General features: G+C 45.8%; 2 protein-coding genes across 2 annotated transcripts; both read left to right on the top strand.

Moving 5' to 3' along the window:
• Positions 1–1596: 1596 nt before the first annotated feature.
• LOC311351303 (SPRY domain-containing SOCS box protein 2) lies at positions 1597–2862 on the top strand (the record flags this gene model as incomplete). Its single annotated transcript, XM_084471417.1, has 2 exons — positions 1597–2323; positions 2732–2862. 2 exons carry the CDS (start codon positions 1597–1599, stop codon positions 2860–2862), a joined length of 858 nt encoding a protein of 285 aa, XP_084327543.1.
• Positions 2863–3817: 955 nt separating this feature from the next.
• msh5 (mutS homolog 5) lies at positions 3818–11545 on the top strand (the record flags this gene model as incomplete). Its single annotated transcript, XM_084471669.1, has 25 exons — positions 3818–3901; positions 3978–4101; positions 4314–4394; positions 4711–4764; positions 4886–5007; positions 5201–5310; positions 5806–5841; positions 5963–6045; positions 6159–6204; positions 6658–6796; positions 6937–6999; positions 7111–7239; positions 7442–7514; positions 7625–7734; positions 7932–8012; positions 8161–8248; positions 8365–8432; positions 9076–9194; positions 9313–9439; positions 9664–9813; positions 10016–10090; positions 10209–10355; positions 10605–10742; positions 11274–11347; positions 11434–11545. The coding sequence occupies 25 exons, from the start codon at positions 3818–3820 to the stop codon at positions 11543–11545; spliced, it is 2433 nt and encodes an 810-aa protein (XP_084327795.1).
• Positions 11546–14055: the final 2510 nt, after the last annotated feature.

Here is a 14055-nt window from a genome sequence, read left to right as displayed (position 1 = left end):
GCAGCTCCTGCCCTGGTCGGACCCACGTCCCGCACGGAGCTCTGCCGCCGCCTGCAGGACATAGTGTGTATTGTTGTAAAAAGCTCTGCAGCCTCTGAGCATCCGCGCATCGGCAATACAGTGTAATAACGACGATACAGAAGATATTGTATATAAGTATAAACATATATATTCAAAACCAAATAAATATTAACATATTTATTCATAATTGATAAGAATACATTCCGCACCAGACCTATTACGTTTTAACTCATTGGCTTTGTTTCATAAATCCATAAAAAACCCTCTCTCCGTGGATATAGGCCTAATAGTTGGAAAAATGAAAATTTAAATTCCAAAGGCATCCGATATAATTAAGTGTGTAAAAAATGTATTTGTGTATAATTTTTATTGGGTCTAATTCATTCCACCTATAATTCCAAATCCACTGTTGAGGAATTTCAATTTGTGTCCAATAATGGTTTTGGCGGATTTTAAAGGATAGCTGAGATCTTAATTAAAATTTTCCTGTAGTAAAACAGGGATGACACCATACCATCTTGCCAACTGTCCTATCCTTTAACCCTGACCCCACTTCAGCATAAACATATATATGTATTGTTTATTACTTCAACGGGTAGGCTGTCTGAATGTGTCTGTCTGTCTGAATGTAGTGACCTCTGATTGGTGTCTGAAGACGTCATAGACGTCACGTCAGGGTACGCACGAGGCTCGCGCCTTCCATCTTCTCCTCACCTTTACTGTTGTGCGCGTGCGCCATCTAGAATAATGAGTCGGTTTTGGTTTTATTTTCTTTTTTTATTTCTTGCAATTAAAAGTCCTAGTTTGATCCTCTTTGTTTGTTTTGCGGTGTATGTGTATATTCACTACAGAACGAGGTAGATGTGGACACAAAGTGGTTACTGGTGGTATAGCGTCGTAGAATTTGGTGGATTCCTCCAACAGGCATAATTACGTAATATTTATCCGACCTTTGTTTTTAAATAGCCATCGTATAATAACACATGACGTCGTCCAGATATCGTATGTCCTTGCAAACGTGGGTCAACTTGGCGTCCTTGGCTGCAGGAATGGGCTGTTCCCATCAGTCTGGATCCATGATGCGATTACGGTACAGAGCAGTTGATAAACTCTCTTATAAAAGGCTGCACTGGAATTACGGTAATTTACTCGACCAGAAGAGCTACAGAACCGACTGCTGGGTAATTTTTGGATAAATAACGCCTTAAAACAAAAAGGTAACGACAGTAGACCTAGCCTAGATAGTTGCTATTGCAAACCTCTGTCTCTCACTAGGAAGTTTATATGATAATGATAGAGGATTTGTGGATGTTATTATTATGATTATTATGCAGGTTCTAAGGTTCATTAATATTAATGGATTATTAGTATTGAGTATTATTAAGCTTTGTCTACTATAGTATAACAACTGCTACTTGCCTCGTATTCCCCTTTGTTCTACTTCTTTTCAGTTTCATGCAAACAATAACTCAATATCTTAACCTTAAAGGTAACTGTTATGTTTGTCTTATTCCACAGTTCTTAGCGTCAGGGACCTGACCATCATGTATTAAGAGCTGCGTGGAACTGTCACTCATGGGTCTCCTACTATCGGTTTGGATGTCAGAGATGACATACGATGGCCCCGCCTCCTCTTCATCAGCCTTACAAACACTGGTGGTCCCAACCTCCTCTAGCCTGTCAGTCATGCTGCACTCTTCTCCCATTGGTCCAGGAGACACGCGATCACAGTGGAGCACCTCTCACTGCTCCCCTCACTTCCTGTTGTCTCCCTGTCGGGAGGAAGTGACCCGCACACCTGTGGAGCAGAGCAGTGACGGCGTGAGGGCTGCGGAGGGGGTGAGCTCTGGGCTCCACCTCTGGGAGGTACTGTGGAGTCCTGCTCACAGGGGGAGCCACGCAGTCATCGGTGTCTCCAGCGCTAGCTGCCCTCTGCAGGCGTCGGGGTACAGCGCCCTGCTGGGGGGGGACTCCCAGTCCTGGGGCTGGGAGCTGGGGACAAACCAGCTCTGGCATGGGGCTCAGTCTCAGGGCAGGTATCCAGCGGTCCGTTCAACCACTCAGGGTGTGGGAGGGGGAGGGCCGGAGATTGGTTTGAAGACCCCAGGGTCAGCTGTGGAGGTACCAGAGCGCGTCCTGCTGGTGCTGGATGCTGACGCAGGGACACTGGCCTACATGGTGGAGGAGCGCTTCCTTGGCGTGGCGTTCCGGGACCTCCCTCGCAGCGTGCAGCTGTTCCCCGCGGTCAGCAGTGTGAGGGGCGGAGCCTCCATACGACTGCGCTACCTTAACGGTGCCTCACGTGAGTTACACATGGTTTACATAGAGCATTGAGGCATAAGTACATTTATTTATGTTTACATGCCGCAAAGAAATGTACTATAGACCCTTTAGTTTTTATGGTGGGACAAACACGGATGTCGCTTTAGTCCACTTCTCATTCCCTGATACATAAAAGTGGCAGATCCATAAATGTTGTTGTGGCCTGATCCTGCGATGACATCTGTGTTGAAAGGGTCTCAATAGGGAAAGAGAGCTGTTCTGTTGGTTGAGGGGTCATAGAATCAGAGCTAGGCCTACAGCTCATACCTCTCTCCCTGCGTCATGTAGACAGTGTCTACATCTACTAGACACTACAGTACACCTGCTACTGGCTAATCAACTGCATTGTGTTTGGCTTATCTTCTGGCTTGGTCTTCCCTCTATCTAGACGACCCCCCCGCCCTGATGGCTCTGTGCGGTCTGACCGTCCAACGCTCCCTGGGACCACAGAGAAAGAATCTCACAAACACACTGCCCATTCCCCCTGTTCTCCAGCAATACCTGCTCCCCAACCAATAGCCTGCTGCGCACACACACACACACACACACACACACACACACACACACACACACACACACACACACACACACACACATACAGACAAGTGAATACACTGGAACACACAAACATAGCCATTAGCTGATAATGTACACTACTGAGGCATTTGAACTAGTATTTAGAAACTACTTTTATGGGATAATGAATCAATCAATGATTAATGGTTTGATAAAGTGTTTTTTACCAGTTTATTTTTTGTATAAATCTCTTGTAAAAACGGGTGTATATAAAACATGTAAAATATGTTATATTGTTGTAAACGCTACTTTTTACAATGTGTAACCATTTATTAACTCTAAATAAAGAACCTTTCCATTGTAATGGTGTTTGGTTTGACCTTTGTTGATGTTATTTTCTTTATTTAACGCAAAGACAAGAGCAAGAGGAAATAGATGGTGAGTGGTTTTCTGCACATAAAGACTAAAGAAATAAATATGTAGGCCTACGCTGTGAATAACCTGAACAATGTGTAATGTACTTTAAACCATAGCTTGTATCAAAAAAAGGTTTGAACTATAGGTTTAAACGTTATAACATTATAAATGATTTACATGCTAATTTAAGACCAATGCAGTGTGTGCGTGTGTGTTATTTTGAGCATTATGCAAAGCAGGCTACGTGACGTTACACGATGTCTGGCAGAGGCGGGAATCTAGCAGCGTCACGAAATGGCTAAATAAATATAACCGAAAGATCCGAAAGATCATTTAATCTTCTGAACTTATTTATCATACATTCTGGGTTATAAAGACAGCTAACAACTTCGGCAATATACAACAAAAAACGAGCTTGGTGAGTTTAAACGAGCTAAGATGTACGTGCCACTGGAGCTAATAATAAAGCACACGGCTAAAACTTTGTTTAGGTGGACCAGAGATTCAGTCAGCGGCCTTCAGCTGTTTCCCAAAGCTGACCATGGCACTGCAGAATGCCGTCAGAAGGGAGGTGACTAACCAGGCCAGCCTCAATGGAGATGAGGAGGAGGAAGAGTCACCTGAGGTGAGAGATTCCCACACTGATCAACAGGTTTATAACACCACCTTAATTTCGTTCACATCTTTCTCCTTATGCGCAGGTAATACTGAGTGTGTTGGCACAACATGGACAAGTGGGCCTGTGCTTCTATGACAGCAAAGATTATACGTTGCATTATATGGCTGACACACCAGACAGCATTGACCTTAACCTGCTGGAAAGAGGTATAATGGCAAGGATGCGATGTGTGTGTGTGTGTGTGTGTGTGTGTGTGTGCGTGTGTGTGTGTGTGTGTGTGTGTGTGTGTGCGCGTGCGTGCGTGCTGGGGGTGGGGTGGGGGGGGGGGGGGGGGGGGCAAGACAATAATCTTACCTTCTTTTGGTACTGATAGTTATATCTGTGTCTTTTCTCGGTTTTCTTTTGTGTTGTTTTCAAGTCATTCAAGAGATTAGTCCCCGTGTCATTATCACGAGTGCCAAGCAGGAACGCAGCATGGTGCGCTTCATGCACTCACTGGGTGAGCAGCCGGGCTTGTTTTGGGTATCGGGACTGAAAAGTGTGACGCGGTATCTGACGTGGTTGGTCTTATCAATAGTATTAATAGTTAATAGTTAATTAATAGTAGTAATAATAGTTTTCAAGCTATCCATTTTGAGCCGACAATAATGGAATCATTTTGTGTTGCTCTTGGGTATTGATACCACACACAAATGATCATTGTGGCTAATATATCAGAACATGGTATAAAGATCAGTCATATGCAATGTTAAAATACTATATGCAATGTTAAAATACTTTTCTGTGTTTTCCCCTCACCCTTTACTGTAACCCAGGGTCAAATCCAGACTACAAACCGGAAGTGGTCACATATCCATATGTGGACTTCGGTAACAATAAATAAGACTAAACCTTTAATAAACATGCAAGGGTCTGATGATCCAGAGATGGCGTTGTTAAATGGATGAATCACAGGACTCTTCAGGCCCCTGAAAGCCTCCTATGTGGCAGGTCTGGAGGTCAGTAAGCAGAGGCTTCTGTCTGCCAACCTTCCCTTCCTTCCTGCCTCCATCACAGAGAGAGAGAGACTCTCCTATCTCACTTCCTACATCTCCTTCGACTCCCCCCTCATGGTGAGCTCTCACTGCCCACACAATGTCCTGTCAATACATCCATCAGTGTGTGGATAGTCACCCCCTGTGTGTGTGTGTGTGTGTGTGTGTGTGTGTGTGTGAGTGTGTGTGTGTCTCTGTGTCCGTGGTGTGGTTACATGGGTGTCGGCTGTGTGTGTGTGTGTGTGTGTGTGTGTGTGTATGTGTGTGGTAGTTGCGGTCATTAGGTGCTCTCTTGAAATGCCTGGACAGGAGGAGAGTGGGTGTTGAGCTGGAGGACAGCAGTGTTGGGGTTCCGATCTTACAGTTTCACACCTACACATTGTAAGACACACAAACACACACATACACATGTTCAAGAACACAGAGTATTTACGCAACCAACCCACCATGGGCCGTTCATTTGGAGCTATGGATTCTGCAATGTTTTGAGTATTTGCATTGATGGTTGGTTTCTTTGTTGACGTTCATTTTTTCACAGTACTCATAGTTACTTGCACTCGCGTGGGAACTAATCAAGTAGTGTTTATCCACAGTTATATTTGGATGATTTCATATTAACGCTGTCATAGTGTTGTTACTTATAAGTGTTTGTGCTTTAAAGGTAACATCAGTGAATCAGTTCTTACTAAAACGTCAAACCAACAGTTTCAACAACATTGACATCCCCACCAGCACACCCTTGTGTTCTGGTCCTTGTGTTCCCTGGTGTCGGTCCACAGGGGGAGTGAGGGCCTGCTAAATGAAGTCTGACTATCTGATTAAGATCTCTCTTGTCCTCTGACTGCATCAACTGTTGTGTGTTTGTTTCCGTTCTAGAACAGGTGTGGTGTATGTGGACAGAGACACATACAGGTAAGATGGCTCTAACAGGGTTCATGCACTTCACTTTTTGAAAAATATTGATGATTATATCATATAATAATATTTAATATAAGTGAATATGGATTTCCTTTTTCAAATGCATGTGTTTCAGCGTTCTGCAGATCTTCAAGTCAGAGCTCCACCCTTCAGTGTACAAGATGCAGTCTGGCGAGAAGGAGGGCTTGAGTCTGTATGGTATTGAGCTGTGACCTGTACCGTGAGGAGTGGGGTGTTCTCCTCAGATGATGTGTTGTCATATCTTACAAAACATACTATGTCCCAAGTGTGTGTGTCTGTGTTGGTTGCAGGGATACTAAATCGCTGCAAGTGCAAGTTTGGCTCCAGACTACTGCGGTAGGACTGGAAGAGGAAAAACATTATTTCAATATAACTATGTTGGACTTACGTTATGAGTTTATATTTCATCCAAATTAAACAATCCAGGTCTCCTGTTTGGGTTATTTGCTGCGGTTCTGGTTCTTGTTGTGAAGATGAATACCATCTTTTCTGACCAGTCAAGGACACAGAACTGCCCAGATATAAACACAAACCAGTTGTTTTGCATTTGCGTTTTAAATTACTATAATTCTATAATTTTTAAAGCACCAGTGGGCAGAAGAGAGTTCCAAAAGCACTGAGGTCTGGCATTGTGCTGATGGCACTGATTAATAACCATAAAAGTCCATCATGGCATCTTTTGGTATACCTCCTCTTGTTTTGAATAGATAGAATAAATAGATGAAATGTATGCTGTGAGATAACTGGTTGAAGAATGTGTTGTGAACACTGGTGTGTCCCGTGTGTCAGCCGGTGGTTCCTGCGGCCCACCAGAGACATGGCGGTGTTGCACCGCAGGCAGGAGGCCATCCGCTTCTTTGCGTCACCACGCAACTCTGACGTTGCCGGCACCCTGCAGTCCTTGTTGCGCAACATCCGGAACATTCCGGTACACTCTGATCCCCCTCCCTTCCATTTCAGCAGCGCTGTGTCCTCATGCACCGCGATAGTTTTGCTATCACAGCTGTTAATGCCAGAAACTGTGTGGGTGTGTGTGTACGTGTGTGTATGTGTATGTGTGTGTGTCAGACTCTCCTGCGCAGAATGTCTCTATCACACACAAAAGTAACGGACTGGCAGAGTTTGTACAAGGTAGGAAGTGCGGCGCTTTACAGAATAAAATCACAAATCAAACTAAATATAAAACAACACTAAATAAAGTTCATGTGTTTGTATGTGTGTGTGTGTGTGTGTGCACGTTAGACGGTGTACAGTGCAGTGTGTATCAGGGACACCGTGCGTGTCTTGCCACAGTCTGTTGGGCTCTTCCGTGAGATCAGCGAGGGTTTCTCTGATGACCTTCAACACATCGCCTCCCTCATAAGCAAAGTGGTCAGTTCTCATTACACAGAGTCATCTGCTGTCACGCCATCGTCCCTAGAACTACTCCCCATCTCGTTCTGTCTTCTTAAATCTCTAAAGCTCTCTCTGTCTTAATAACACAAACCCAAGACCTACATGCATAATGTATTCATGGCACCTTGGATCAACCGTCCACAATGTGTGATCTGTGTTCTGTTTTCGTCGTGTGTAGGTGGACTTTGAGAGCAGCTCCACGGAGAACCGCTTCACCATCAAGCCAAACGTGGACCCTGCTATTGATGAGAGTAAGTCTGGACCTGCTGGTTCAAGAGCTGTCCTCACTAAGAACTAAATACTATTGGATGAGTGTTAAGTGTAAGGTGAAAGAGGTTCTCAGCGAGAACTGTCTCCTCAGAGAAGAGGAAGATGATGGGGCTGTCGGACTTCCTGACGGACGTGGCCAAGAGAGAGCTGGAGCACCTGGACTCCCGAATGCCCTCCTGCTCTGTCATTTACATTCCTCTGGTACTGCTTCCTTCTACCTGTGTCCACAGTACCTGAATGAAGACACCTTCAATCTAGTGTTCAGCTATTTTTTAGATGCTCACACAACAAGGGGATCACGTTGGCATAGCAGACTTAAAATGAATGACTAACTCAGACTGAACCAAGTGGCTTGATATTTTATGAGGAATGTTAAACGTTATCCTTCTCCTCTTCAGATCGGCTTTCTGCTGTCGGTTCCTCGGCTGCCCAGCATGGTGGAGAAGGAGGATTTTGAGATAGCAAGTCTGGACTTCATGGTGTGTGCCAAAGTGGATGGACATCTTAATATCTGGATGTGTGTGTGTGCGTGTGTGCGTGTGTGCGTGTGCGTGTGTGTGTGTGAGTGAGAGCATGCATATTTTCATGCATGTTTGTGTGTGCACGGATGTGTATTTGTGTGTGTAGTTTCTGTCTGAGGAGCGTCTCCACTATCGCAGCCAGAGAACCAAAGAGCTGGACGACCTCCTGGGAGACATACACTGTGACATACGAGGTGTGACACTCGAGAGGCTTCTCTGGGCTCCGTCCTTCACAGGTAATAAGTGTAGGTCATGGACTCTGGAGTGGGTGGAGTTTGGCTGCAGATGTGTTTGGTTACCTTTTCGTCAGACATGGAGACTGCAGTCATGACACAGTTGCAGACGGCTGTCCTGGAGAAAAGTCCCTCCCTGTACAAGGTAGCTGTCGCATCACCTTTGCTATTGTACACTCTTCTACTACGGTGGCATCCAATCTGGAGGTGTACTGAGGTGGATGTGTGTGCTGGAAAGTTTATAATCTGGAGGTGTACTGAGGTGAATGTGTACTGTAAAGTTTATAATCTGGAGGTGTACTGAGGTGAATGTGTACTGTAAAGTTTATAATCTGGAGGTGTACTGAGGTGGATGTGTGTGCTGTAAAGTTTATAATCTGGAGGTGTACTGAGGTGAATGTGTACTGTAAAGTTTATAATCTGGAGGTGTACTGAGGTGGATGTGTGTACTGTAAAGTTTATAATCTGGAGGTGTACTGAGGTGAATGTGTACTGTAAAGTTTATAATCTGGAGGTGTACTGTAAAGTTGATCATCTGGAGGTGTACTGAGGTGGATGTGTGTGCTGTTAAGTTGATCATCTGGAGGTGTACTGTAAAGTTGATCATCTGGAGGTGTACTGAGGTGGATGTGTGTGCTGTTAAGTTGATCATCTGGAGGTGTACTGTAAAGTTGATCATCTGGAGGTGTACTGAGGTGGATGTGTGTGCTGTTAAGTTGATCATCTGGAGGTGTACTGTAAAGTTGATCATCTGGAGGTGTACTGAGGTGGATGTGTGTGCTGTATAGGTGCTGGACTTGAGTGCAGAGCTGGACTGCCTGATGGCGATGAGCAGTGCCTCGCAGGAGTATGGCTACACCTCACCTAAACTAGCAGCCCACAGGAGGATACTTCTCACTGAGGCCAGGTAGACCGGAGCACACACATACAGAGTTTATCAGGATTAGATGGCCAAACGGACACATACTTCCATCCTTCATTGAGTGAGTGCAAGTTTAAGATCCAGGTTTGGCTTTGTATTCCAGACACCCACTGCTGGAGCTGTGCTGTCCTGTGTTTGTGCCCAACTCCTTCCAGAGCTCAGAGACCCATGGCAAAGTCAAGGTCATCACTGGGCCCAACTCATCTGGCAAGAGTATCTACCTCAAACAAGTAGAGGAGATGCACAACAACTTCACTATCTCTGACCTTGGTCTTGTGTTTTGGCACACTCACTGCCACTGTGACCTTGTTTTTTTGTTTTCCAAATACAAATCTATTTTTGTATTCAAGCTCAGACAAGCATGTGACTCACTTGGGGATTGTGACCCTCAGAAGTCAGACATTTAACCACATATACACTAACTTACTGAGTACTCTTCAATTGACTCCATCAGGTGGGCTTGGCAGTGTTCATGGCTCTCATTGGCTCAGACGTGCCAGCGAAGGAGGCAGAGATTGGCCTGGTGGATGGAATATTCACCCGCATGCAGAGCAGGGAGTCTGTGTCTGTAGGCCTCAGCACCTTTGTGATAGACCTCAATCAGGTACAAACACACACACACACACTACATGTTTATACAATACAATATGTATATTACATGTCCCCCCTTCAACCTCTCCTGTCACTTGAATGACAACATCCACTGATCACAGCTCACAGTCTTAACACAAACACACACATGCTTACACACATACATGCTGAAATCCATGCAGTATTTTGTAGTAACAGCAAGGTTTGTTTTCTAGATGGCCCATGCTATCAACAGCAGCACTGGCAACTCTCTCGTTTTGATTGATGAATTTGGAAAAGGCACCAACACAGTAAGAAACATGTATTTGTACATGTAACATTACTTTATTTGAACGTATTTGTTTTATTATTAGTGTAAACATAACAAGTAGGTTTCATACACAGCACTAAAGAACAGTCTGATGCTAGGTGGATGGGCTTTCCTTGCTGGCAGCATCGATCTCACATTGGCTGAAAGAAGTTCCTGGAAAGGTTCCCCACGTGCTTTTGGCGACCAACTTCCACAGTCTGCTCCAGCTGGGTCTGCTGCCCTCCACCAGCCTCCTCTCTCTGCTGGTACGCACATGACCGGCCCTCTTCCCTAGCTCCGTGTAGTCAACCACAAACAGCATGGGTCAGATGCTCCATAGCATTTAGTAGATACTCTCATCCCAAGAAACGGCGGAGGACAATCAAACCATAGCATGAACATTTGTATTGTGTTTGGATTCACGTTAGTTAGCTCTCTCCATGACGTCATGACTCTGAGGGGTGACCCTGAACCTTTACTGCGGCGGTGACAGAGTCAGTGATTGTGTGTTGTAGACTCTGGAGACAGCGGTGGATGGAGATGAGCTGGTGTTTCTGTACCAGCTGAAGGAGGGCATGTGCCAGTCCAGCTACGCTGCCAACATCGCTCTGCTGGCCGGCCTGCCCACCAGCCTCGTACAGCGAGGGGTGGAGGTACGCACGCGCACGCACCCACGCACACACGCACACACGCACACAGCATGCATCATCCATCCACTCACACACAGCAGGCTCATCAGTGACACTTTTTCATAGGTTTTAAATTATGTAAATTCAATCTTTACATAAATGTATGACTACTTTATGGTTGCTATAAGTGCTGTGTTAGAGCTATATAATTATTACACAGCACAAAACAATATTTATATTTAAGCAATAGATCACGCTGTGGAAGATGACTGAAGTGATCTATTCCTTTTATAAAACGGTTACGTAAGTAACAGTTAGGAACCAATCAGATCGCTTGATTTAAGCCACCCGTTTCATAAATATATATATATATATGATAAATGTGAAGATGAAGTCTATTGCAACAGCAAATAATGCATTTGCCTCCTTTTTAACACACACACACACACACACACACACACACACACACACACACACACACACACACACACACACACACAAAGCGTTCTGCTCCCAGAGCAACGTGTGCCTGATGTCACTGATGTTTCTGCCAAGGTTTCTGAACTCTACAGAACAGGACAGACCATCAAGAGAGTGGACAGACGCTCTCTGGACGAACACACCAGCAGGTACGTTCATTAAAAAATACAATAGAGGGGTAGTCAAAGGCACCAAAGCACGTTGGGATCGGTGTGCCTTTACAATATCTGTACAGATGTCACTGGCTGGTGGACAAGTTCCTGAGTGTGGACCTCAACGATGAGGGTGTGGATCTGCAGAAGTTCTTGAAGGAGGAGCTCCTGCCCTCTGCTGGAGATCCTCAGTAGTGCAGGGAGAGACAGCCGGCTGCACACACCGCCGTCCTGTTGTTGAGTTGCGTGGGTCTATTTAGTTAATAACTTTGGTGGAGGTCTTTGGTGGAGTTTTACATTTTATGAAACATCTGATTCAACTTTATTGGCTTTATTTGGAAAATTATCTATTTCTAATGACATACATAGAATATTTTACTCCTATTAAAAATAACACTATGTATACCTAGTTTCAATAAATGTTTCGAACCATTTATGGTACAATTAAAGTAATCTTTGAAAAACAGCCAATAAATGAAATTGGACTGTGGCTTGTGTGTCTGGCAGTGCATTCAATTATGCTGCGTTAATAACACAGTCCACCATCTGGCACTTGAGCCAGCCTTTCATTCTGTCTCTGACAGCAGCAGTGGACGGTTAGGTAAACGACGGCGACACTAGCGAAAATATTATAATAAATACATCAGCGCTCCTTCAGCTATTGCGCTCTAACACTAAACAAAGACAACTGATTCGTCTTCAGTCGTCACCCAGCGTATCGGGGCCCTCGGGGTGCGGGGGCCCTCGGGGTGCGGGGGCCACTCGCCCAACAGACCGCCGGGCTCCGCCCTCGGGCCGCGGGGTCCGTCGGTGGGGAGACGGAGTCTCTAACGCTGGTCCTTTGGACGGTCGCTGTAGCGACGGACTAGTCCCGTCTGGCGGGCAGCCCCGTGAGGTACCAGAGGCCGAGCGCGGGCGGCGTCAGGTAGGAGCACAGGCCGACGGGCCGCGCCGGGCGCGCCGCGTTGCAGAAGGCCGTGCCGCAGCAGTGCTTGGTCATGGTGTACAGGGTGGCGTTGGGGTACAGCTCCAGGGTGGTCTCGGCGCTGCACTCCTCCGGCCTCACACAGCCCAGGGTCTTCACGTCCAGGAGGTCCGCTGAAGGAGACACCAGCCACAGCAGGAGGCGCCGCCCGTTTACACCACCCGTTTACACCACCCGTTTACACCACCCGTTTACGCGGACACTGATTATATTTGCACTCGCTCATTAGCACAAAGCCGTCCCTCCACAGGATTATATAATGTAGTGTGTCTGCTGACCTGAAAGATGTAAAAACTACGATGAACAAGAACACTGATGAACATAGTCACTTAGTCAAGCATTCACGCATTGACATCTGTGTTCTTACACACAAGTACGCCATGAAACACATACTTTGCTAACCTACATTATACCTATTACCTAACTTAGAATGGACAACAGAGCACTTCACAGAAGCGCCTTCGTAGGTCAAACACTGCTCACGCTCTTAACACCAACGATGGGCTTGCTCCTTGATGTAGCAGGGCATGGGGAGAAGACTGGTGAAGATTAACGCTCTAGAAGATCATATTCATGTTATTGTACTCCACTGATGATGAAGAATGAAGGCCAGGCAGGAGGATACATTACTGTAGTGAAGCACAGTTTCCGCATAATAGCTTCATAGAAACATTATTTAACCTGACGGGGAAAAAACAACCATTGTGACTTATGCAACACGTTGCGTCACACTGCAAGAGTCAGGAGGATGAATCCCACGGGGGCTGCCCATGCAAACAGCGTCTGCACTCGAGCTTTGGACAAAAAACCCTCCTTCAAATAGCATGTACACACACACACACACACACACAGGGGTGGGGCCCACCTGCTTTCCCGCGGCCGGTGAAGCACCTCTCCCCAGGGCTGCAGTAGACCCTGGTGGTGTAGCAGGCGTCCCAGAAGCCCAGGTCACAGCGGAAGCACTCCAGCAGGTCCTCCTCCTCCTCCATGGTCTCCGGCTGATCCTCCTCTTCCTCACCTGAGCAACCCACCGCCGGGCAAGGGACGCTTTGCGTTAGGTTAAGTTAAGCATAATGAAGGTTTGAGGCTGGACTAAAGACAGTGGTGGACCCTACCGGAGGTGACCGCAGGCTGTCTGTATCACACGTGCAAGCGCGTGTGTTTGATGCTCGCACAATAACATGTACGTTTATGTATTATGTATCATTATGTATTCAACGCTGAATTATACATAAAGACTTTGAACGTCTTTTGTAAAATCTGCCAAAGGCACATCTTGTTGAATCGATGTCACGTTGTAAATAAATGACCTAATTAAAATTAAAGTGAACGTTCATTTCTTTCCTCTGCGAGAAATATCTTGAAATCAGGGGGATTTGGCCTAAACAAATGTCTTTGTTAATGTTTCAAGACATTTAAGGATGCAAGACAATGCAAAACAATGTGTTGCTGTGCTTAGGCTAATTGGATGTGTGTCTATTTAGGCCTGGAGTTTATCCAGTTAAAAACGCTGGCTGCTTCAAACACACACCACCGGTGGATAAAGGTCTTAACCGCTCTCCAGGTCCCGCCGACGGGTTACACAGAAGGCTTGCCTGCCTTATCCCCTCTTACCTACATGGCTGCTCCTCTCCCTCAGACATCTCAGACATGCGTGCAGGAGTAGGGGCGCGACTAGGGGGGGCTTGTATCCTCAGCCTCTCGTAATAGAATTACACTA

This window comes from Micromesistius poutassou, assembly GCF_964030765.1.
Source record: "Micromesistius poutassou genome assembly, chromosome: 8".
Taxonomy (NCBI): domain Eukaryota; kingdom Metazoa; phylum Chordata; class Actinopteri; order Gadiformes; family Gadidae; genus Micromesistius; species Micromesistius poutassou.
The sequence above is the reverse complement of the archived record's forward strand: the minus strand, read 5'-3'. Positions and strand labels throughout refer to the sequence as shown.